Source organism: Micromys minutus, assembly GCF_963924665.1.
Source record: "Micromys minutus genome assembly, chromosome: X".
NCBI lineage: Eukaryota > Metazoa > Chordata > Mammalia > Rodentia > Muridae > Micromys > Micromys minutus.
The window spans coordinates 28,886,492-28,914,273 of NC_137970.1; the positions used below are offsets into that span (position 1 = coordinate 28,886,492).

Here is a 27,782-nt window from a genome sequence, read left to right on the forward strand (position 1 = left end):
CTCAAATAAGAAACTAAAAGAGGCTACCCACTCTCCTCCTACCTATTCAACATAGTACTGGGAGTCCCGGCTGGAGCTATTAAACAGCAAAAGGAAATCAAAGGAATACATATAGGAAAGGAAGAAGTGAAAATATCAGTATTTGTAGAGGACGTAATAGTATACTAAGTTAAACCAAATATAGCAACAGAGTATAGATGAAAAACAATTTCAGCAAAGTTGCTGGATATAACATTAACTCAAACAAATCAGCAGCCTTATGCTACTCAAAGGAAAACATGTGAAGAAATTAGGTAAAAGATACCCTTCACAATCGTCACAAACAATATGAAATATCTTGGTGTGACTCTAACTAAGCAAAAGAAGGACATGTATGATAAGAACTTCAAATCTCTGAAGAATGAAATTGAGGATGATCTCAAAAGATGGAAAGATCTCCTATGCTCATGGATTTAAAGGATCAACATTGTAAAATGGCCATCTTACCAAAAGCAATCGACAGATTCAATGCAATCCCCATCAAAATTCCAACCCACTTCTTCATATGGCTGGTAAGAACAATGTGCAAGTTCATCTGGAATAACAAATAACCTAGAATATCGAAATCCATCCTCAAAAACAAGAAAACATCCCTGGGAATCACAATTCCTGACCTCAAGCTATATTACAAGGCAATTGTGTTAAAAACCACATGGTACTGGTACAGAGTTAGGAACATTGATCAGTAAAACAGAATAGAAGATCCAGAAATGAATCCTAACACATATGGTCACTTGATTTTTGACAAAGGAGCTGTAAACATTCAAATTGAAAAAGGACAAAAGGACAGCCTCTTCACAAAATGGTGTTGGTTCAACTGGCACTCAGCATGCAGAAGAATGAAAATAGACCATTCCTTATCTCCTTGTACAAAGTTCAAGTGCAAGTGGATCAAAGATCTACACATAAAACCAGGTACACTGAAACAATTAGAAGAGAAAGTGGGGAAAACCTTAGAACACATAGGCACAAGGGGAAATTCTCATGAACAGAACACTAATGGCTTATGCTCTAATATCAAGAATTGATAAATGGGACTTAATGAGATGGCAAAGTTTCTGTAAGGATAAGGAGGCTGTGGAAAAAAAAATCAGCCAACAGATTGGAAAAAAAGATCTTTACCAATCCCACATCTGATAGAGGTCTAGTATCCAATATATACAAAGAACTCAAAAAGTTAGACACCAGATAATCAAATGATCCTATTAAAAAATGGGGCACAGAGCTAATTGAGGAATATCGAATGGCTGAGAAGCATAAAAGGAAGTGCCAGACATCAGGGAAATGCGAATCAAAACAACCCTCAGATTCCACCTAACACCTGTCAGAATGGCTAACATAGAAATCTCAGATGATAGCAGATGCTGGAGAGGATGCTGAGAAAAAGGAACACTCCTCCACTGTTGGTGGGGTTGTAAACTGTTATAACCACTCTGGAAATCAGTCTGGCAGTTCCTCAGAAAATTAGACATGGTCCTACCCGAAGACCCAGTTATTAAACTTCTGGGGATACCCCAGAGATGCTCCAACATACAATAAGGGGACATGCCCCACAATGTTCAAAGCAGACCTATTTATAATAGCCAGAAGAAGGAACGAACTCAGATGTCCTTCAGTAGATGAATGAATACAAAAATTGTGGTATATTTGCAGAATGGAGTACTACTCAGCAATTAGAAACAACGACTTTATGAAATTGTTAAGAAATTGATGCATCTAGAGAATATCATCCTGAGTGAGATAACCCAGTCACAAAAGAACAGACATAATATGAAGTCACTGATAATTAGATACTAACCCAAGAAATCTCTGAACACTCCAGAAAAAAACTCACAGGCTATGTGAAGCACAAGAAAAACAAAGGGCAAAAATGAAAGAATCAGTACTTATTAGGAAAAAATAATGTATAGCACCCTCTCAGAGTGTGGTACACATGGATTTTAAAACATCAATAACCCAAGAGCTAAGAATATAGACTTGTGGCAATTTTTGTTATTTAAAGATCATTATGATAAATCTATATTCACCAAGAAAACTGTTTCCATGTCACCTTCTGTCCCACATATACTATATGCCTATGTTAACTAGTGAGATTTCAATGTATGCTATCGAACCTCTAAAATAATTAAGTAAAACAAAAAAAATAATTTTAAAAACAGAGAAAATAAAGGATCAATGAAAGTTTGAAAAGAAGAAAGGACAAAAAATTGAAAATAAATAATAATCAGAATGAAATTTAATTCTCCAGGAGGATGAACTAACTGTAAGAAAAAAATTGACATTGCACAGAGAAAATTTCTACAAATTAACATTGTGTTTCTTTATGTATTAGTTAGAAAAAAAAATACTTTCCTCATGAACACATAATAATCTTATTCAATATACATAATATATGCTGTGAGTAATATTGATTTATTAAAAATAGAACAATGCAATCACCTGAGGCTGCTTCTTGATCTGCAAAAAGTCTGGGATCTTCGGTCCAAGGGTTGGTGACTGTTTTACCCTTGTGTTTTTTCTCAGCTTTATCGAGGTATGAAATAAAAAATAGAAATTATTTACATGTAAAGCTAGAGCATGGGGGTTAATCCACTATACCTTAACAACAAAAAGTTTAGTAACTCCTTTAAACATGCTCTAATAGAGCCTTGTCATAATATAGACAATCACCATGTTCACATAAAGGTCACAATGTCCATCATTTACACTTCACTTGGAGGGACAGCATGCCTGCTGCTGGAAACACAGCTACAATCTCTGTGCTTATAAAGTCATGGTTACTGAAGAAGAATCTAAAATTGCTAATTTACTATATCAGCAAAATCCCTAAAAAACAATGTATAAACACTGTCCTTATACCCAAAGATAAGTAGTCTTTAGTGTTTACCCAGAAAACTTTTCTTTGCAACAGACAGAGACATCTGCAGGAAAACAAAACCAATCAAAGCAGAGAGTGCTGTATCCAATCAGGATGGATATATCTATAGAACTTTACTGCATCTAAGCTAAGGATCAGGGAACTTGCTTAAGTAATGGCACAAAGATTCCAAAGAGCTGGAGTTTCAGGGAATTTGCTCTAAAACTGTGTGTCCTAGTAATATCCAGAGCAAGACATAAAATATCACCAATGCCAATACCCAAATATGAACTGAAAAATGACAACAACATATATACAAAATGGACAGAGAAAAGAATAAAGTGAGACCTTGCTCTACACAAATACTATATAAACCTTAGGAGATCTGGGAAAGAAAGAGGTGGGAATAAACAGGGAAAAGTATAGCGATTCATTGTAACATCTACAAACCAAGTCAGAAACACACACATATGCACAATCAATTTCTCTCTCAATATTGACACTGCATAGTGAAAATTTCTACCAATTATCCATTGTGTTTCTTTTTGTATTTGTTTCCTTAGAGAAAAAAAAAAAAACTTTCCACATGAACACATCTTAATCTTATTCAACATGCAGAAAATATACTGTGAGTAATATTTATTTATTAAAAATAGAACAATTTAATACCTGGGGCTGCTCCTTGATCTGCAAAAAGGCTAGGACCTTCGGTCCAAAAAGTGGTGACTGCTTTGCCCTTGTGTTTTTTCCCAGCTTTATCAAGGTATGAAAGGAAAAACAAAATTATTAACATGTAAAGCTAGTACATGTGGTTTAATCTACTATGACGTCACAATAATAAAGACTATTAAATCCTGTGCACATGCTCTAATAGAGCCTTGTATTAACATAAACTATCAACATGTTCACAAGACATGTCACAATGCCCATCATTTATACTTCACATGGAGAAACAGCATGCCTGCTACTGGAAATAAAACCAGTATCTCTGTGCTTGTAAAGTCATGGTTACTGAAGTAGAATCTAACATTCCTAATTTGCTATGTTAGCAAAAATCCCTAAAAACAAGGTATAAACAACCTCCTTATACCCAAAGATAACTAGTCTGTAGTGATCACCCATAACACTTTTCTTTGCAACAGACAGAGACATCTGCAGGAAAACAAAACCAATCAAAGCAGAGAGTGCTGTATCCAATCAGGATGGATATATCTATAGAACTTTACTGCATCTAAGCTAAGGATCAGAGAACTTACTTAAGAGATGGCAGAAAATTCCAAAGAGCTAGAGAGTCAGGAAATTTGCTCTAATACTGTGTGTTCCAGTAATATTCAGAGCAACTCAAAATAACACAAATGCCAATACCAAATATGAACTGAAAAATAACAGCAACACATATACAAACTGGACAGAGAAAAGAATAAAGTGAAACCTCGCTCTACCCAAATACTGTATAAATCTGAGGAGATCTGGGAAAGAAAGGTGGGAATAATCAGGGAAGAACACAGTGATTCATTGTAACATCTAGAAAACAAGAAGGAAACTCACATATACACAATCAATCTCTCTCTCCACCCCTTTGTCTCAGATACAGACACACAGGCACAGAAACACTTAAATAGGCGAAACAGGTTATAGGTAAGAATGTATGGATGTGTACATAGATATTCCCATATGCAACCATGAACTGAAAAAGAACCCTGAATTTGGAGGAGAAATAGGAGGATTGATGAGAGTTTGAAAGAAAAGAGGGAGGAAAATTGAAAATAAAAAATAATCAGAATGGAATCTAATACTCCAGAAGGATGAATTAATTGTAACAAAAAATTGAGATTGCACAGTGAAAATTAATACCAATTTACCATTGTGTTTCTTTTTGTATTTGATTCCTTAGGGGAAAAAAAACTTTCTCCCTGAACACATCTTAATCTTATTCAATATGCAGAAAATATACTGTGAGTAATAGTGATTTATTACAAATAGAACAATGTAATACCTGGGGCTGCTCCTTGATCTGCAAAAAGTCTGGGATCTTCAGTCCAAGGGTTTGTGACTGTTTTGCCCTTGTGTTTTTTCCCTGCTTTATCGAGGTATGAAAGGAAAAAACAGAAATTATTAACATGTAACGTTAGAACATGTGGTTTAATCTACTATGGCATCACAATAATAAAGACTATTAAATCCTGTGCACATGCTCTAATAGAGCCTTGTATTAACATAAAGTATCAACATGTTCGTTCCAAGGACATGACATGTCACAATGCCCATCATTTATACTTCACATGGAGAAACAGCATGCCTGATGCTGGAAATAAAACCAGTATCTCTGTGCTTGTAAAGTCATGCTTATGAAGCAGAATCTAACATTCCTAATTCAATATGTTAGCAAAATCCCTAAAAACAACATATAAAAAGCCTTCTTATACCGAAAAATAACTAGTCTTTAGTGATCACAAAGAACACTTTTCTTGGCAACAGACAGAGGCATCTGCAGAAAACCAAAACCAAAGAAGAGAGTGCTGTATCCAATCAGAATTAATATATCTATAGAGTGTTACTGCATCTAAGCTAAGGATCAGGGAACTTGCTTAAGAGATCGCAGAAAATTCTAAGAGCTACAGAGTCAGGGAATTTGCTCTAATATTGTGTGTCCTAGTAATATCCAGAGCAATACATAAAATACCACCAATGCCAATACCAAATATGAACTGAAAAAATGACAGCAAGACATATACAAAATGGACAGAGAAAAGAATCAAGTGAGACCTCGCTCTACCCAAATACTGTATAAATCTGAGAAGATCTGGGAAAAAATAAGGTGGAAATAATCAGGGAAAAGCACAGCAATTCATTGTAACATCTACAAACCAAGACACACAGATACAGACACAGACACACAGACACACACACACACTCACACATACCCACACACACACAATTAATCTCTCTCTCCACCCCTTCCTCAGACACAGACACATAGGCACAGAAACACATAGGCTGAACCGGTTATAGGTAAGAATGTATGGATATGTACAGAGACATTCTCATAAGCAAGCATGAACTGAAAAAGAACCATGAATTTGGAAGAGAAAATGAAGGATCAAAGGGAGTTTGAAAGAAAAGACTGGGAGGAAAACTGAAAATAAATAATAATCAGAATGGAATCTAATTCTCCAGAAGGATGAATTAATTATAACAAAAAACTGAGAAAGCACAGTGAAAATTTATACCAATTTGCCATTGTGTTTCTTTTTGTATTTGTATTCTTAAAAAAAGAAAAACCTTTCCACCTAAACACATCTTAATTTTATTCAATATACAGAAAATATACTGGGAGTAATATTGATTTATTATAAATAGAAAAATGCAATCACCTGCGGCTGCTCCTTGATATGCAAAAAGTCTGGGATCTTCGGTCCAAGGGTTTCTGAGTGTTATGTCCTTGTGTTTTTTCTCAGCTTTATTGAGGTATGAAATGAAAAACAGAAATAATTTACATGTAAAGCTTCAACATGAGGTTTAATCCACTATGTCTTCACAATAATAAAGATTACTAACTCCTATGCACAAACTCTAATAAGCCGTGTCATAATATAGATGTGATCACCATGTTTACATTACATGTCACAATGTCCATCATTCATACATCACTTAGAGGGACAGCATGCCTGCTGCTGGAATCACAGCTAGAATCTCTGTGCTTGTAAAGTCATGGTTACTGAAGTAGAATCTAAACTTGCTAATGTACTATATCAGGAAAAATCATAAAAACTATGTATAAACACTGTCCTTATACAAAGATAACTGTAGTCTTTCCTGATCACACAGAAAACTTTCCTTTGCAACAGACAAAGACATCTGGAAGAAAACAAAACCAATCAAAGCAGAGAGTGCTGCAAAGAAAGATTGCAAAGAGCTAGAGAGTCAGGGAATTTGCTCTAATACTGTCTGTCCTAGTAATATCCAGAGCCACACACAAAATACCACCAATGCCAATACCAAATATGAACTGAAAAAATGACAGCAACACATATACAAACTGTAGAGAGAAAAGAATCAATTGAGACATTTCTCTATAAAAATGACTGTATAAATCTGAGGAGATCTGGGAAAGAAAGGTGGGAATAATCAGGGAAGAGCACAGTGACTCATTGTAACATGGACAACCCAAGACAGAACCACACACATATACAATCTTTCTCTCCACCTCTTTGTCTCAGACACAGACACACAGGCACAGAAACACTTAAACAGGTTGAACAGGTTACAGGTAAGAATGTATGGATATGTACATAAATGTTCTTAAATGCAACCATGAACTGATAAAAGAACCATGAATTTGGAGGAAAAATTGAAGTTTCAATGAGAGTTTGAAAAAAAAGAAAGGACAGGGAGAAAACTTGAAAATAAATAATATTTAGGATGAAATAAAATTCTCCAGTAGGATGAACTAATTGTAAGAAAAAAATCTGACATTGCACAGTGAAAATTTCTACCAATTTTCCATTGTGTTTCTTTTTGTATTTGTATTCTTAGAAAAAATACTTTGAACCTGAACACATCATAATCTTATTCATTATACAGAAAAAAAACTTTACTTAATATTGATTTGTTACAAATAGAACAATGCAATCACCTGGGGTTGCTCCTTGATCTGAAAAAAGTCTGGGATCTTTGGTCCAAGGGTTGGTGACTGTTTTGTCCTTGCGTTTTTTCTCAACTTTATTGAGATAGGGAATCCAAAAACAGTAATTATTTACATGTAAAGCGAGAACACATGGTTTAATCCACTATACCTTCCCAGTAATAAAGATTACTAACTCCTTTGAACCTGCTCTAATAGAGAGCCTTGTCATGATATAGAAGATCACCATGTCCCCATCATATCACAATTTTCATCATTCATACATCACATGGAGGGACAAAATTCCTGCTGCTTGGAGCACAGTTAGTATCTCTGTGATAATAAAGTCATGGTTACTGAAGTAAAATCTAAAATTCACAATTTACTATATCAGCAAAAATCCTAAAAACAATGTATAAATATTCTCCTTATACCCAATGATAACTGTAGTCTTTCCTGATCTCCTAGAAAACTTTTCTTGCAACAGACAGAGACATATGCATGAAAACAAAACCAATCAAAGCAGAGAGTGCTGCATCAAATCAGTATGGATATATATATATATATATATAGAATGTTACTGCATCTAAGCTAAGGATCTGGGAACTTCCTTGAGTGATGGCAAAAAAGATTGCAAAGAGCTGGAGTTTCAGGGAGTTTGCTCTATTAGTGTGTCCTAGTAATATCCAGAGCAACACATAAAATACCACCAATGCCAATACCCAAATATGAACTGAAAAAATGACATCAACATATATACAAATTGGACAGAGAAAAGAATCAAATGAGACCTTGCTCTACACAAAGGACTTTATAAATCTGAGGAGATCTGGGAAAGAGGTGGAAATAATCAGGGAAGAGCACAGCGATTCATTGTAACATCTACAAACCAAGACAGAAACACACAGATACACAATCAATCTCTCGCTCTCCAACCCTCTATCTCAGACACAGACACACAAACAATTAAATAGGCTGACCAGGTTATCGGTAAGAATGTATGGATGTATACATAAATGTTCTTAAATGAGAGATGAACTGAAAAAAGAACCATGATTTTGGAGGAAAATTTGAAGGATCAACGAGAGTTTGAAAGAAAGGACAGGAAGAAAAATTGAAAATAAATAATAATCAGAATGAAATCAAATTCTCCAGTAGGATGAACTAACTGTAAGAAAAAAAATCTGACATTGCCCAGTGAAAATTTCTACCATTTTTCCGTTGTGTTTCTTTTTGTATTTGTATTCTTAGAAAAAAAAAAAACTTTCCACCTGAACACACCATAATCTTATTCATTATACAGAAAATATACTTTGAGTAATATTAATTTATTAAAAATAGAACAATGCAATCACCTGGGGCTGCTTCTTGATCTGCAAAAAGTCTGGGATTTTCAGTCCAAGGGTTGGTGACTGTTTGGCCCTTGTGTTTTTTCTCAGCTTTATTGAGGTATAAAATGAAAAATCAGAAATTATTTACATTTGAAGCTAGAAAATGAGGTTTAATCTACTATGCCTTCACAACAATAATGAGTATTAACTTCTGTGCACATGCTCTAATAGAGCCTTGTCATAATATAAACTATCACCATGTTCATATGACAAGTTTCAATGCCCATCATTTACACTTCACCTGGAGGGACAGCATGCCTGCTGCTGGAAACACAACTAGTATCTCTGTGCTTGTAAAATCATGGTTACTGAAGAATTTAAAATTGCTAATTTACTATATCAGCAAAATCTTTAAAAACAATGTATAAACACTGTCCTTATACCCAAAGATAACTGTAGCCTTTACTGATCACCCAGAAAACTTCTTTGCAACAAACAGAGACATCTGCAGGAAAACAAAACCAATCAAACCAGAGAGTGCTGCATCCAGATTGGATCTCTCTCTCTCCCTCCCTCCCTCCCTCCCTCTCTCTCTCTCTCTCTCTCTACCTATCTATACACACACACACTGTACCTAAGCTAAAGATCAGGGAACTTGCTTAAGAGATGGCAGAAAGATTGCAAAGAGCCAGATGGTTAGGAACTTTGTTCTAAAACCATTTCTCCTCATAATATCCAGAGCAACTTTTAAAATCCAACCAACATCACTGGCTGAATGTGTGTTTAAAAATGACAATAATGTATATACACACTAGACAGAGATATGCATATGAGGTGTCCAGCCTGCACAAAGTACTGTAAAGTATAAGGAGAACTGGGAAAGACAGAGGAGGGAATCCTTGGTAAAGAGCACACCAATTTGCTATGTGGATGAAAACCTTAGTGATGAAAACATACATACAGTTCCATTATAAATCATGAACATGTTATGTTTAACCTCCCTCATACACAAACACACGGGGGGGGGGAGATTGACTGAGAATGGGATGGAAGCACTAATACTGAGAGAGAAAATTGGCTAAGAATTTGATCTACCAAAGTAGGGACAAATGCAAGGTTCAGTAGGAAGAAATATTGAAATAAAATTTTAATCTCAAACACAGAATTTTATGTGGTAGAAAACAATTTAATTTACTGCCTGTTTTCTTTTTTTAAGGGACTGAGTCTTAATTTATTCTGGAGCAAATTTGATTGACAGTGAAATGGTGGTGGGGCACTTTTGTATAGCCAAAGCTACTATTTACTGACATAGTTAGCTTCAAGTTGATAGAAGCCAGGGGTCTGCTAGATTATCAGAGTCCACAAGGTTCCTATCTATGTGAACTAGTCCCAAGATGATTAGTTCAGAAAGAAATGGGAATGGAATGACTAATTCAGCACCTTAGAATTAGCCCAAACATATGGTAATTATACTTTGTATCACTGACATTCAGGTCTCTTCCCAGCACTGAAGTTCTTACCAAAAAGCCAGTATCTGTGTATAAAGTTCCTTTACAGGAATTATGATTCACAATTCAGATCATAAAAATCATAAAACCAAGAAAATTTGAAAATAGGTAATTTATAAATAAAAATTTGTGTTTGAGGGAACATTATCACATATAACCTGAAAAAAAATGTCAAGCCATTCCTAAAACATTCCCCTGTAATATTCAAACACAATTACATCCCAGGGATGACCAAACAAAGCTATTCTAGCATACCATCTGCCTTTCAAACCAATTACTGTCAAGTAAAAATTCTTAGTATACATGGCTGAATTAACCATTTCCTATCTATTGTCACTCTTAGTTTTGAAAATTTAACGAGTCAATATTTCCCTCTCTGAAAAATTTGTCATCACTTGGGTCCATATTTACCTTTACTTCTTTAGTCTTTTCTCCGTGATTTTGTTTAATCATCATTGATAAGATTCCTTAGTTTTTAGATAATTTCTCTATACCTAAAATCACATTTTAGGCTGTTGCTTCTCTGATAATACAAATCTTCCAAATATAAAATAGATTCCAATTCATATAAATGCCTTAAAATTATTCATTGGTATTAAAAAGTACAGTTTAAAATTTGTGTTTATATCTGCCAGTTGTTTTCTTAAAAGAGATTTTTAAGCTTCCCAAATAACCCAATAAGGCTTTCTTTCTAAATAGCTTCTGTTTCCTGTGCTTTATTGTATTTGTCTTAAAAGTGAAAAACAGTCTTGCCGTCTAAATGCCTTACACCATTATTCAATATACAGCAAAAATATTGGAAACAACATAGATTTCAATAAAAAAGCAAAGTAATCACCTAAAGCTGCTCCTTGATCTGCAAAAAGTCTGGGTTGGTCAGTCCAAGGAGTGGTGACTGTTTTACCCTTGTGTTTTTTCTCAGCTTTATTGAAGTAAGAAATGAAAAACAAAGGTATTAACATGTAAAATAGAGCACATTATGTTTAATATACTATGCATTCCAAATAATAAAGCTTTTAAAACTAAGAAAATGCTCTATTAGAGCCACGCCATAATACAAGCTACCATCATGCTCACATAATGAATAATACTGCCCATCACGGTATGGTACCTCTAAACATGCAAAAGTGGTATGTATACCTTGACATTAAAAAACACTTTAACTAGATACAACAAAAAGGAGAGCAGGCCTGGTACTGGTAACACAGGTAATAACTCTGTATTTGTAAGATGATGGTTACTGAAGAATCATTTATAAATTCACTAGACTCATGTACCCTAAAAAATCTACTAACACTATCCTTATACCCAAAGACAACTGTAGTCTTTACACTTCATCAAGAAAAAATTTTGTTTGCAATAGAGAAGATTACAGGAATTTACGAACATTCAAATCATAGAGTACTGGAGTACAATCAGAATGGATAAATCTATAGAACACCCCCGTAATTACAGAATAGCTTATTGAAGATTACTAAAAAGGTGGCCAAAAAATTGGAAAAAGCCAGAAGGAAAGGGAGTTTACTCTATGACTGTGTCTCCTAGTATTATCAACACTAAAACATATAATCCAACCAAAGCCACTGCCAATGTGAGCTGAAAAAAAATGATGCGAAGACATACACCCTGCAGAAAGGCTATATAAAACTGAGGAAAGCTGAAAAAGGCAGAGGTTGAAATAACAATGGAAAAGCACAGCACTTTCTAGTCAAGTGCCAAAACTCCAACAATAATTACATACAAGCATGCGTAGACTCATATAAAGACTGATAAGTTCATAGCTGATAATATACATGTACATAGATATTCTTAAAAACAAGCACAAACTGTGAGAAAAGAGACATGATTTTGGCAAAGAGAGAGAGAGAGAGTAGAACTATGAGGTTTTTAAAAGAAAAAAAATGATATAAAACAAAGCTGAAATTTAACCATAACCAGGATGAAATCTAATTCTCAAAAAGAATGAAATTAATATACCAAGAGAAACTTTTGACCTAGCACAGTGAAAATTCCTACTAATCTACCAGTACTGATTGATTTTGTTTTCTTAGAAAACTGATTTTCACTCCTGAAAACATTGCAATATTATTTAACAAGCAACAAATATATTGTGAATAATATATATAAAAAATTCAAAAGCAAAAACATTCACCTGGAACTATTGCTTGATCTGCAAAAAGTCTGGGATCTTCCATCCAAGGGTTGGTAACTGTTTTGCCCTTGTGTTTTTTCTCAGCTTTATCAAGATATGAAAATAAAAATAGAAATTATTTACAAGTAAAGATAGAACATGTTCTTTAATCCACTATGGCTTCAAAATAATGTTACTAACTCCTATGCAAATGCTATAATAGAGCCTTGTCATAATATAGACTATCACCAGGTTCCCAAGATATGTTACAATGCCCACCATTTACACTTCACTTGGAGGGAAAGCATGTCTGCTGCTGGAAACACAGCTAGTATCTCTGTGCTTGTTAAGTCATGGTTACTGAAGAAGAATCTAAATTTCCTAATATACTGTATGAGCAAAATCACTAAAAATAACTGTAGCCTTTACGGATTACCCAGAAAACTTTTCTTTGCAACAAACAGAGAAATCTGCAAGACACCAAACCAAAAAAAAAAAAAAATCAAAGCAGAGAGTGCTGTATCCACTCAGAATGGATATATCTATAGAAAGTTACTGCATCTAAGCTAAGGATCAGGAACTTGCTTAAGAGATGGCAGAAATATTCCAATGAGCTAGAGAGTCAGGAAATTTGCTCTAATACTGTGTGTTCCAGTAATATCCAGAGCAACACATAAAATACCACCAATGCCAATACCCAAATATGAATGGAAAAAAATGACATCAACACGTATACAAACAGGACAGAGAAAAGAATCTAGTGACACCTTGCTCTACACAAATACTGTATAAACCTGAAAAGATCTGGGAAAGAAAGAGGTGGGAATAATCAGAGAAAAAGCACAGTGATTCACTGTAACATCTACAAACCAAAAGAGAAACACACACACACACACACACACACACACACAAAATGTTCCTCTCTACAACCCTCTATCTCAGACACAGACAAACAAACACTTAAATAGGCTGAATAGGTTATAGGTAAGAATTATTATGGATATGTACATAGATATTCTTAAATGCAACAATGAACTGAAAAAAGAATCATGAATTTGGAGGAGAAAATGAAGGATCAATGAGAGTTTGAAAGAAAGGTAAGAGAAATATTGCAAAAAATCTAATTCTTCAGAAAGATGAACTAAATGTAAGAAAAAATTGACATTGTGTTTTTTTTGTATTTCTTTTCTTAGAAAAAAGTTTTCCTCCTGAACACATCATAATCTTATTCATTATACAGAATATACTGTGAGTAATATTGATTTATTAAAAATCGAACGAAGCAATCACCTGGGGCTGCTCCTTGATCTGCAAATAGTCTGGGATCTTCAGTCCAAGGGTTGGTGACTGTTTTGCCCTTGTGTTTTTTCACAACTTTATCGAGGTATGAAATGAAAAACAGAAATTATTTACATATAAAGCTAGAAAATGTGGTTTAATGCACTATGTCTTCACAATAATAAAGATTACAGACTCCTTTGAACATGCTCTAATAGAGCCTTATCATAATATAGACAATCACTATGTTCACATGACATGTCACAATGCCCATCATATATACATCACTTGGAGGGACAGCATGCCTGCTGCTGGAAACACAACTAGTATCTCTGTGCTTGTAAAATCATGGTTACTGAACAATTTAAAATTGCTAATTTACTATATCAGCAAAATCTTTAACAACAATGTATAAACACTGTCCTTATACCCAAAGATAACTTTAGTCTTTACTGTTCACCAAGAAAACCTTTTTTTTAGCAAGAGACAGAGACAACTGCAGAAAACAACCCTTCATAACACAGCATGTTGTAGACTTGTTAGAATGGATATATCTGCAGAACATTACTGCCTAAAGGGTTAAGGCTTAGAAAACACTGCTCAAAAGGTGAAAAAGAGTGTAAAGAGCAAGAGTGTCAGGGAGTTTTCTCTAAGTCTATGTTTTCTAGTAATATCCAGAGCAACACATAAAATACCACCAATGTCAATACCCAAATATGAATTGAAAAAATAAATCACAGCAACACATATACAAAGTAGACAGAGAAAAAAATCATGTGAGTCCTCTACCCTACACAAAGGACTATAAAAAACTGAGAAGATGTGGGAAAGGGAGATATAGGAACAACCATGGAAAAGCACAGTGATTCATGGTAAGGTCTACAAATCAAGACAGAAACACATACACAAACACAACCACGCTTAAATAGGCTAAACAAGTAATAGGTAAGAATGTATGTATACATAGATATTCTTAAATTCAAGCAGAAACAGTGAGAAAAGGGTCATGAATTTGCAGACAAGGATAGGATCAAAGAGAGATTTTGTAAGAAAGATTTGAAGAAAATTACGGATTGAATCATAATCAGTAAATAATTTAATAGGATGAACTTATTTTAAGAGAAAATTTGACATAGCACAGTGAAAATTTCAACCAATTTACTATTGTGTTTCTTCACGTATTTCTTTTCTTAGAAAAATAGTACACTACACTCTTATTCAATATACAGAAAATATATTGTGAATAATATTGATTAATAAACAAAAAAACAAAGCAATCACCTGGGGCTGCTTCTTCATCTGCAAAAAGATAGGGATCTTCAGTCCAAGGGTTGGTGACTGTTTTGCCCTTGTGTTTTTTCTCAGCTTTATTGAGGTATGAAATGAAAAACAGAAATAATTTACATGTAAAGCTAGAACATGTGGTTTAATACACTATGTCTTCACAATAATAAAGATTACAGACTCCTTTGAACGTGCTCTAATAGAGCCTTGTCATAATATAAACTATCACTATGTTCACATGACATGTCACAATGCCCATCATATATACATCACTTGGAGGGACAGCATGCCTGCTGCTGGAAACACAACTAGTATCTCTGTGCTTGTAAAGTCACGGTTACTGAAGAAGAATCTAAAATTGCTAATTTGCTATATCAACAAAATCCCTAAAAACAATGTATAAACACTGTCCTTATACCCAAAGATAACTTTAGTCTTTACTGTTCACCAAGAAAACCTTTTTTTTAGCAAGAGACAGAGTAAACTGCAGAAAACAACCCTTCATAACACAGCATGTTGTAGACTTGTTAGAATGGATATATCTGCAGAACATTACTGCCTAAAGGGTTAAGGCTTAGGAAACACTGCTCAAAAGTTGAAAAAGAGTGTAAAGAGCAAGAGAGTCAGGGAGTTTGCTCTAAGTCTATGTTTTCTAGTAATATCCAGAGCAACACATAAAATACCACCAATGTCAATACCCAAATATGAATTGAAAAAATAAATCACAGCAACACATATACAAAGTAGACAGAGAAAAAATCATGTGAGTCCTCTACCCTACACAAAGGACTATATAAAACTGAGAAGATGTGGGAAAGGAAGATATAGGAACAACCATGGAAATGCACAGTGATTCATGGTAAGGTCTACAAATCAAGACAGAAACACACACACAAACACAACCACGCTTAAATAGGCTAAACAAGTAATAGGTAAGAATGTATGTATACATAGATATTCTTAAATTCAAGCAGAAACTGTGAGAAAAGGGTCATGAATTTGCAGACAAGGATAGGATCAAAGAGAGATTTTGTAAGAAAAGATAGGAAGAAAATTACAGATTGAATCATAATCAGTAAATAATTTAATAGGATGAACTTATTTTAAGAGAAAATTTGACATAGCACAGTGAAAATTTCAACCAATTTACTATTGTGTTTCTTCACGTATTTCTTTTCTTAGAAAAATAGTACACTACACTCTTATTCAATATACAGAAAATATATTGTGAGTAATATTGATTAATAAACAAAAAGAACAAAGCAATCACCTGGGGCTGCTTCTTCATCTGCAAAAAGATAGGGATCTTCAGTCCAAGGGTTGGTGACTGTTTTGCCCTTGTGTTTTTTCTCAGCTTTATTGAGGTATGAAATGAAAAACAGAAATAATTTACATGTAAAGCTAGAACATGTGGTTTAATCAACTATGTCTTCACAATAATAAAATTTATTAACTCCTTTGAACGTGCTGCATTAGAGCCTTGTCATAATATAAACTATCACCATGTTCACATGACATGTCACAATGCCATCCATTTACACTTCACTTGGAGGGACTGCGTGCCTGCTGCTGGAAACACAGCTAGAATCTCTGTGCTTATAAAGTCATGGTTACTGAATAATGTAAAATTGTTAATTTACTCTATCAGGAAAATTCCTAAAAAACAATGTATAAACACTGTCCTTATGCCCAAAGATAGCTGTAGTCTTTCCTGATCACCCAGAAAACTTTTCTTTGCAATAGACAGAGATATCTGCAGGAAAACAAAAACAACCAATCAGAGAGTGCTGTATCCAATCAGGATGGATATATCTATAGAACTTTACTGCATCTAAGCCAAGGATCAGTGAACTTGCCTAAGTGATGTCACAAAGATTCCAAAGAGCTAGAGAGTCAGGAAATTTGTTCTAATACTGTGTCTCCTAGTAATATCCAGAGCAACACATAAAATACCACCAATGTCAATACCCAAATATGAACTGAAAAGATGACAGCAACACATATACAAAATGGACAGAGCAAAGAATAAAGTGAGACTTTGCTCTACACAAATACTGTATAAATCTTAGGAGATCTGGGAAAGAAAGAGGTGGGAATAATCAGTGAAAAGCACAGTGATTCATTGTAACATCTACAAACCAAGACAAAAATACACACTTATACACAATCAACCTCTCTCTCCACCCCCTTCTCTCAGACACAGACACACAGGCACAGAAACACTTACATAGGCTGAACAGGTTATAGGTAAGAATGTATAGACTGGTACATAGATAATCTTAAATGCAAGCATGAACTGAAAAAAGAACCATTCATTTGGAGGAGAAAATAAAGGATCAATGAGAGTTTGAAAGGAAGAAAGGACAAGAAGAAAAATTGAAAATTAATCATAATCAGAAAAATATCTAATTCTCCAGAAGTATGGACTAATTGTAAGAAAAAAATTGACATTGCACAGGGAAAATTTCTACCAATTTTCCCTTGTGTTTCTTTTGTATTTGTTTTCTTAGAAAAAAACTTTCCACCTGACCACATCTTAATCTTATTCAATATGCAGAAAATATACTGTAAGTAATATTGATTTATTAAAAATAGAACAAAGCAATCACCTGGGGCAGCTCCTTGATCTGAAAAAAGTCTGGGATCTTCAGTCCAAGGTGTGGTGACTGTTTTCCCCTTGCGTTTTTTCTTAGCTTTATCGAGGTATGAAATGAAAAACAGAAATTATTTACATGTAAAGCTAGAACATGTGGGTTAATCCACTATGTCTTCACAATAATAAAGATTACTAACTCCTGTGCACATACTCTAATAGAGCCGTGTCATAATATAGACTATCACCATGTTTACATGACAGGTCACAATGCCTGTTATTTACACTTTACTTGGAGGGACAGTATGACTGCTGCTGGAAACACAGCTATAATCGCTGTGCTCATAAAGTCATGGTTACTGAAGAAGAAACTTAATATTGATATCAGCAAAATTCCTATAAACAATGTATAAACACCCTCCTTATACCCAAAGATAACTGTAGTCTTTAGTGATCACCCAGGAAACTTTTATTTGCAACAGAGACCATTGCTGGAAACTGCAACTAATCATAATAAAGTATGGTGCAGCCTAATTAGACGGGTTATATCTACAGAAAGTTACTGCCTAAAAGGTAAGGCTCAGAAAACACTGCTCCAGGTTTGACAAAGTTTGAAAAGAATGACTCAGGAAGTCTGCTCTAAGACTGAGTCTCCAAGTAATATCAAAAGCAACAAATAAAATCCCACAAACATTACTGTCCACATGTCTGAACAAAAATGAATCAATATGTATACAAACTTGACAGAGAATAATCTACGAAGCTTCAATCCTACTAAGCAACTATATAAAGCTGAGGAAAACTGGGAAAGCTAGTGGTGGAAAAAGCCAATGAAGAACATGTTGTTTGTTGTCTGTTCTAAAGAAGCCCACCATGAAATAATGCACGTAGGTTTTATTATACAGACAGAATGTTATATTTAGAACTATGTATATATGTAGATATTCTTGCATTTAAGACTCTTAGGGACAAAAGAGGCCATAAAATTGCCGAGATGGGAGTTTCAGTGTAGGAAATGGTAAGAAGAAAGATTGAAATATGATCTCAAAATAAAAGGTAATTTTCTCTTTTAAATCAGCAGGCAAACTAATTCTCCAAATTGATGCACTTGTTAAAATCATTGAGTAATTTATGTACTATAGAGAAAATTTTTATTCATTTAACACTGTCCTACTTATTGTATTTGATTTTTATCAATTGAAAACTAGCTGTCTCTTCTAGATCATTACAGCATTATTCCATATAAAGAAAACTTTTGAATTTTAAGAGCAGGAGGGATATACAGTAGGGTTTGGAGAAAAGAGAGGAAAGAATAGAAAGAATGGTGGAGATTAAATTATCTAAATAAAACCCTATTTGTAAGCCTAAAAGAGCTTCACAATCAGGAAACCATCTAATTCTCAAAAAGTATGAATTTACTAGAATAACCAGCTAATTTGAATTTGCATGTGAAAATTGCAAGTTATCATTATAATACATTTTATATTTGTTTTCTTAAAATGACATTATAATACATTTTATATTTGTTTTCTTAAAATGAAAAAGTCTTCCTTCTGACAATCAAGCATAGCATTATCCAATAAAATGGAATCACTTTGTAGATATAGAAAAACAAAATAACACAATCACCTGGGGCTGCTGCTTCATCTTCAAAAGGTGTGGCCTGGTCATCCCAAGGTTTGGTAACTCTTTTGCCCTTAGGTTTTTTCTCAACTTTGTTGTTTTATGAAAATAAAAAAAATAAAAATGTGCATTTAAAGCTAGAAGACGTTACGTTCAGCAAATAATAAAGGCTCTAATTATAATGTATACACTCTAATATACTGTTGTCATAACAAGTCTCAGCTGATATATGGCTTCCTAACATGTGCAGTTAGAAGCTAAATTTAGGCAATTTTATTATTTTCAATTAAGACTGATTGCAATGTTAATTTTGACTATCTTCACAGCAAATAGAGAAACCAATGATATATTTCAGTATCAACACCATAACACTTTCTATAAATAATAATATTTACATAGGAAAATCTAAATAAACTAGCTTTTGAGGGAGACAAACATTCACTGTATGTATTTCGGGTGTTTTACTTTACAAATATAAGAGCAGTCAGTCTACTGCCTTGCTTTTTTCATATTAAAACATATGCAGATATTTAACTCATAATAACAAATATCAAAAATGGTTGCAGCTTTTGGACATCCAACTTTTACTTTTTATCAAGGAAAAAGTCCATCCTGGGCTATTGGGGTAAATGTAACATCATTTTACTGCAGTATAACTTTCTCCCTCATAACTAATCACCTATTTAAAACCAGCTTCTCATTTCATTTTTAACAACTACTTTATACTCCATGTTTAAGACTTCCCTTTATTTAGAAAAATGTCACGAGTACTATCATTTGTATTAGGTTAGGTTTTCTTACACAATAGACCAGTCATCATTTTCAGGATTTTTACCAGGACCAGACCACTGATGCCTCATCACTTTAATATCATCTCCAAAGATTTTAGCTAAGGCCCTGAAATGGTTATTCTTGAAAATTTCTGGAACTCTTCTAACTCCAACCCAAGTGTTCCTTTTTCTACCTTCAACTCCCTTACTTGCTATCTTTAGTTTTAGAACAATTTATCTTGTTTTACAATCTCACTGCTAGGTTTATCCATAGTTCCCTCTATTTTCATCCAAATCATTAGGTTTCTTCTGGCTTTGCTCTGCACTCCTAATGCAACTTTCCTTGCACTCAACTGTCCCATCTCTACCAACGGATGTAAATGAAGTATCACTTCTGTCATTACCCCTGATTAGGGAATGAGCTACCACATTCAAGCCACATTTTCAACAACTTTGTTTTTAAATAAGAAGCAACAGAATAAATAACAGCAATCTAGCTCTTTAAAGACCTAAACAGTAAATATTCTGAAGGCAACATATGGTCTTTGTGTTACATATTTTTCTTTGCTTTAAAAACCAAAACAGAACAATACAAAAAACAACATATAAACCAACCTCATCATGTAACTACATGGGCTGGTTATGATTCTCTGTAACATCCACCCTGATCTCTAAGGAGGAATCAATGTTACATTTGATTTTTAAATATATTCTTTTGCTATATTGTTTTCTCTTGGGTAAGTTCCTATCTCTATCTTTCAGCTCCATTCAGCAAAAGATCCAAAACTCTAGTTTATTAGAAGATTAAAGGCTTTCTCTGAAAATGGTCTTAACCATTATATTACATCATCTTCAAACATTCCTGGGGGCTGACAGGGATAGTTCAGCATTAAGTAGTGCTTGATGTTGCCCTCTCAGAAGACTAGAGAGGACTAGAGTTTATTCCTAACACTTATCTAGTGGCTCCTGAGGATCTAAGGTGCCATTCTGCATTGAGGACACCTGTATGTTTAGTACAAAAACATACATGTAGAAACATTAAACCAATAAAAATTGAACATAATTTTATGATCCTTACTTCTCCACATGCAAAGCAAAATATCCGTAGAAACAATCTAAAAGTCTAGTTGTGCTGGCTAGTTTTATGCCAACTTGAAATAAGCTATATTCACTGGAGAGAGGGCAGCCTCAACTGAGAAAATATCTCCAAAGGTTACTAGGCAAGCCTGTAGGGTGTTTTCTTAATTTGTGATTGTCAGCAGGACCACTCCTGGGCTGTTGGTCTTGGGTTTTAAAAGAAAGAGGGCTGACAAAACCATGTCAAGCAATTCAGGAAGCAGGAACTCCTTGCCCTCACAATGTCCTCTGCTTTGACTCCTGCCTTGTTTGAGTTCCTGCACTGACTTCCTTCAAAAATGAAGAGTAATGTGTAAGAGTAAGCCTTAAATCATTAATAATCCAAGAGCTAAGAATATAGCCTTGTGGCAAATTTTGGTATTCAAAGATCATTGTGCTTAATCTATACAGACCGAGAAAACTCTGTTTCCATGTTACATTCTGTCCTACATGTACTTTATGCTTATGGTAACTAGTGGGATTTAAATGCATGCTACCAAACCTCTAATAGAATTAAGTACTGACAAAAATGTATTCATATAGTGTTATGCCAAAATTCCTTTAAAAATCTGTACATTTATCCATCATTAAAAAAAATAAAGTTGTAAGAGGAAAAAAAAAAAAGAAAAGGCATAAGCCAAATAAACCCCTTCCTTTCCAAGTTGCTTTGGTCATGGTGTTTTGATCACAACATTAGAAACCCTATGACACTAGGTTTAAAGATGATTAATGACCTCAAAAGTGTTTTCAAATGAAACATTATCAGAGAAGTTTCTATAAGTAAATGGTAATTAGCAAAAAGACCTGCAATTCGATAACCTTCAGAGACTGAGAGACATTGGAGTACCTAACCTTAAAATGGAAGGCTATATCACACCCTTCCCTTCAAAGCCCAGGTAACTATTGAGAGAAAGCAGGCAGAAAGATTACAGGCAGGGGCTGAAAAGGACTTCTCCCACATAACATTTTTTTCTCAGAGTAGATGAATATAAAAACTCAGAAAGACCACAACAGACTACATGTCTTGCATAAGCTGAAGCCTCACCAAATCTCATTATAGAGGAGGGGAAGTGGTCACAAATTCTAGCTCTAGCCAAGAATTCATAGCTGCTAGAGAAATGAAAATCAGTTTTCTTGAATGGAATAACATTGACTATATAAACAACACACTAAGACAGGCCACATGCTCAAAGTAACACAAATCAGACTCCAATTTTTCTATTTCTCATTTTTAAGAGAGAAAGAACATAAATAAAGTCAGAGTGATAGTGATATGGGACACAATTTGAAAGAAGTTAGCAAAAGAAAAAATATGATCAAAATAAATTGCAGAAATTTTTCAAAAAAAATGAAAGCATTAAATAAACAAAAATAAAATAATTTAAAACAAGGATGCCCCATAAGTGAAGCTTTACACATATTAGAATTTCATAAAGTCAGGAAATATTCTAATTCCACTCCTGCAAAAGATTTTTATCAAAATTACCAGCAATTTTGAACTAGCAGTGAAAAAAATCATTTATCATTGGGCTACCTTCTGCATCTGCTTTCTTTAAACAGAATAGTCTTTCCTTCTGAAACACAACACCATTATTCAATGTATAAGAATTGTCTTACAAATAAATATTAAAAAAATCACCTGGGGTTACTTGGACATCCCTCCCTAGTGTGGCTTCCTCTTCCCAAGGTTTGGTGAATCCTCTGCCCTTGGGTTTTTTCCCAGCTTTGTTGAGGTATGAAATGAAAAGTAAAAATTATGTAAATGTACAGCTAGAACTCATCATGTTCCTGTCTTATGTCAAATACTATAAAGCTTATTATCATAAAATATATAATCTCCTTATACATGACACAGTTTCAAGTTGCTTGGTAGCTCAGTTTAGAAAATTGTAATATTTTGAGTGAAGGTAATCACTTGGTTATGTTTTTACATGTTAATAATTAAAAAAAGAAATATAAGTATTGATGGTTTCAAAATTAGGTTATTAGGAAAATGAATTTTATCTAAAAAATACTAATTATAGCTAAAAATGATATGCAGGTAGAGAGATCACTCACACACATACACACTCCAAGCTCAAATATTAACTTCTGGAAGTTGAAACAGTTTACTGTTTTGTTTCTTCATTACTCAAAGACCATAGTTTGAATAAACAGGATTTTGATAGCAAAATTCCATCTTTCTACAGCCTTTTTATTCCACTTCTACTACTGCCAAGAGGCATAGTCCATTCTCACATGCCAGGGCAAATTTAAGATCATTTAACTGGCACCATAACTTTATCCCTCATTTACAACTAATTTACCCATATGAACCAGGCTCTTATTTCATTTCTAGCAACTACTTTTCACTCTAGGTTTAAAACTTCCAGTTTAAAAAGGAATCATTTTACTTTTTCTTGTATTATCTTCCTGCCATCAGTTTCAGGATGTTGACCAAGAAACACCACTGATGCCCCATCACATTGGCCTTATCACTAAAGATTCCAGCTAAAGTCCTGAAATCATTATTCTTGGCAATTTGTGGATCTCTTCTACCTCTAAAAAAACTGTCTTTGTCTACATTCAACTCCCTTACAATCTATCTCTAGTTTTAGACCAACAGATCATGTTTTATAATACTCTCATTGCAAAGTTTATCTATCCATAGTTCCCTCTATTTTCTTTTTTATTGGATGTTCTGTTTTTACATTTCAGATGTTATCAATTTCCCACACACCCATCTCCCCTCCCCCTCCCATTGCCTCCATGAAGATGCTCTCTCCCCCAACCTCCCTCTCCCACCTCTATTTTCATTCAGTTCATTAAACTTCTTCTAGTTTTCTCTACTTGTGATAAAACTTGTACTCAATAAAGTATCACTTTATCTTCCCTGAGCAGAGTTGGCTCCTGAGTAGGTCATATACATATTGACTTCCTCTAATAAGAAATAAGAAAATAGCAATCAAGTTATATAAAGAGCTAGACAGTAAATATTCTGGTGGTTACATATGGTCTCTTTCACATATACTACTTTGTCTGATTGCTTTAAACATAAAACTAATCCAAGAGCATAAAAACTATCTCATCACATATACTATGTGTGATATATATGGTTTTATGTAAACTCCAAGCAAGCTTATATGGAGGATCATTCTTTGATCTTTAAATGTATTTCCACAGTGCAATGTTTTCTTGTGCTTAAGTTCCTTTCCTCTATTTTTCTCTGTCCCAATTCAACAAAAGATCCAACACTCTATATGAAGTCTAAATTCTGTCTTTATAATGATTGTAAATATTCTATTACACAATCTTAAAACATCCCTTGAGGCTGAAGAGGTGGTACAGCTGTTGAATTTCCTGAAACATACATATTAATACACATATATAAAAATTATATGAAGGGAAACAAGGTCAATTCAATAACATCTATTACCGACAACTAGACAACCTTTAGAGAATGATTTTGGATTGTGGACCCTAACTAGGACATTTGTATTATTCTACTCCCCTCAAGGCTTAGAGATCTATATGGAAGAGGAGGCATGAAGTTTCTAGTCAGAGGTAGAAAAGGACTTCCATCAGACAACATTTTCCCAGAAACAACAGTGTAGACAAACTTACAAACTCAGAAAGACTTCAACTGACTGCACAAGAGTAGTATAAGCTCAAATATGACAAATTATTAGCATGGTTGAGGGAAATTGGATACAAAGTTCCAGTCCTCACAAACTGATACACAGCTTATAGCCTCTCGAAAAGGAAAATCAGTTTTCTTTAATGAAGTAACACTGGGTATATCAACCACACTCCAAAAGCAGGCTTCTCGTTCAATGGATAGCTAACAAAAACCAGATTCTCATTATTTTACATACTTTTAATTTTTTGAGAGAAACAACATAACATTTACTGGATAGGTCAATAGAAAACCATTTGAGAGGATTTAGGGAGTGGAAAGAATATGATCAAAGAATGTATAAAGTTTTCAAAGAATAAATTAAAGCATTAAACACAAAAATAATTTTTAACCAGAAGAGCTATAAAATCCAAGTTTTACATATGGTTCAATTTCACATAATCAAAAAACTGTCTCATCTTTTAGACTTAAGGCTATGATCTAATTCTCCACAAAAGGAGGCTTTTATTAGAAGAAACAGCAATGCTGGAGTAGCACAGTAAAATTTTCTAGCAGCTTATCATTGGACTATTTTCTATAAAACAGAAAAGAGTCTCTCCTTCTGAAACACTACACTATTATTCAACATAGAGGAATTAACCTGAAATCAAAATAGAAAAACAAAGCAATCACCTGGTGCTCCTTGGTCATGTTTTCCAGGTCTGACTTCATCTCTCCCAGGTTTGGTGAATCCTCTGCCCATGGGTTTTTTCCAACCTTGGTTGGATATAAAAAGTAATACATATCCTTACTTACTAGGACAAACACAAGATCATATAACTTCTGCCAAATCTCTACAATTTATTTACAACTAACTTCAACTCTATACACCAGACTCTTCATTTTTAAAATACTACCTTACACTCCACATTCAAAACTCCCAATTTAAAGAACTTTCAGAATGTTATTCATATTATTAACATCATCATTAAAAATTCCAGCTAACACCCTAAAATGGTTATTCTTGGCAATTTCTGGAACTCTTCTATCTCCCAGACAAAAGTGTCTTTTTGTCCACATTCAACTCCCTTACTTATCTTTAGTTTCAGACCAACTGATCATATTTTAAACACTCATTACAAAGGGTAGCCATAACTTCCTGTTTTTATCTAATCCATTAGGTTTCTTTCTCTATTCCTGAAAATACTTGCACTCAACTGTCAACCTCAATCAGTGCCTCTAAATGATATCCTATACTTCAACACTCCTGAGCATGAGTCACCTCTTATCTCTAAGTCATTTGTGAATCAACTTTCTCTAGTCAGAAGCAACAAAATAAAGATTAGTAATGTAGTTTTGCAGAGAGCTAGACAGTAAGCATTCTGATGGTTACATAGGTCTCTTTCATACATTCTGCTTTGATTGCTTTAAAAAAAACTAAACAAGGAACATAAAACCCAACTTTATCATACAGCTATGTGGGATAGACGTGGCTCACTCTAGGTAACATACATGAAAATACCAACAGAAGAGTGCTGGTAGTGATTGCTTTTTAAGTAGTTTTGTACAAAGTTTTATTCTGCTTAAGTCCCCACCTCTATCTATATCTCCTCCACTCAGCAACACATTCAAAACCACTCTTTATATCAAAGTAGCTTAAAGGCTGTGGGAATGACTTGAGTTATTCCAATTATACCCTCTTAAAACTATGCTTAGGGCTGAGGAAGTGGTTAAGATGCTAAGAGGTAAGAGTACTTGTTGCTTACCTTCCAGAAGACAAGAGTTCACTTCTAACACTAAGTGAATCCCAACTAACTACATATAACTCCAGTTCCAGAAATATTCAAGCCCCCTATTTGTCCCCTGAGGATACATGTATCTATGTGCAACACACACACACACACACACACACACACACACACACACACACGTGCGCGTGCGCGCGCGCTCACATTCGGATAAATCAAAAGTAAAACTTTTAAAGTTTCTACCTCAATAAACAAATCCCCAAATAGTTACATGGTAAAAGAATTCAAAATTCCAGATTAATGATCTCCAATTTGATTCAATGAACAGAAGAAGAAATTCACACAGTACATTCAGAGATAGGATATGAGAGTCAGTAACTTACATAGAAAATCATAGAAAATAAAACCAAGAGTGATCCTAAATGAAAAGAGCTAGGCAAAGAAAACCAAATAAATTAAAGTTGAAAACCCATTAGACCACTGGCTCTGGGCAGAATTGATGAAGAGATAAATATCTGAATAAAAACTTTAAGTACAGCAGGACAAACAAGTGCTTTGGGTATCACACTTCATATCTTTTGGTTGTTGGAGGATTGAATTACAAGTTTTGTAATTAATTTATAAATAAGGAAAAGAACCTGCAACAAACTCAATGACCTTTCCCTCTCCCTCTCCCTCTCCCCCCCCTCTGCCTCTACTACCCTCTTAGCTCCCTCCATGACCTGAATAAACTCTATTCTGTATGGAAAAAAAAAGAATAGAGATGGAATTGTGGGGAGAGGTATCTAACAAAGAAAGCCTTAAGAAAGGTCATATGGAAACCTAGTGCAATAGAGGAAATAGGTATATGAAAACAGTTAAAGCAGAGTGGCCATGTAATAGAGCGGCACCTGCCTCCTCTAAGATACCGTTTGTTACCCAATAAAATCCAGATTTAGAAATGGGCTATCACTTTCTAAAGTGCTGGTAAATGGTGCACCATAGACCCCTTCCCCTAACAGGCTACTGGAAATGCTATTGGTTCCTTACTAAAACTTGACAGTAAAATCTCAAGGTAGTTTTAATCTGGGGACTATACTACAGACTTATGTCATAGAACATGCTAAAACTTAAATGGTGCTCAACTGGAAGTTTTATCCTTACTGTCTATGTTTCATAGTGTCAAAAGGTGCTACATACTATCAGAGGTGTAAAGGATTCATCAATCTGACTCATACACTAACCTTGTGATGTATAAAATCAACCTTCCTGCAAAATATACTGGTGCAAAAGTAGCACAAATGTT

The 27,782-nt window shown here is 34.3% G+C and overlaps 1 protein-coding gene across 1 annotated transcript in view; it reads right to left on the reverse strand.

Annotated features, from left to right (window-relative positions):
- Nucleotides 1–27,782, reverse strand: part of SCML2 (Scm polycomb group protein like 2) — a gene marked incomplete at both ends in the record, with an annotated part of 113,581 nt that overhangs the window by 44,397 nt on the left and 41,402 nt on the right. The window contains 6 exons of the mRNA XM_080910052.1: nt 2,479–2,562; nt 4,893–4,976; nt 7,533–7,616; nt 13,781–13,864; nt 22,794–22,877; nt 25,443–25,526. Of these exons, the coding sequence (XP_080766178.1) occupies nt 2,479–2,562; nt 4,893–4,976; nt 7,533–7,616; nt 13,781–13,864; nt 22,794–22,877; nt 25,443–25,526 (504 nt within the window). The remainder of the gene's footprint in view (nt 1–2,478; nt 2,563–4,892; nt 4,977–7,532; nt 7,617–13,780; nt 13,865–22,793; nt 22,878–25,442; nt 25,527–27,782) is intronic.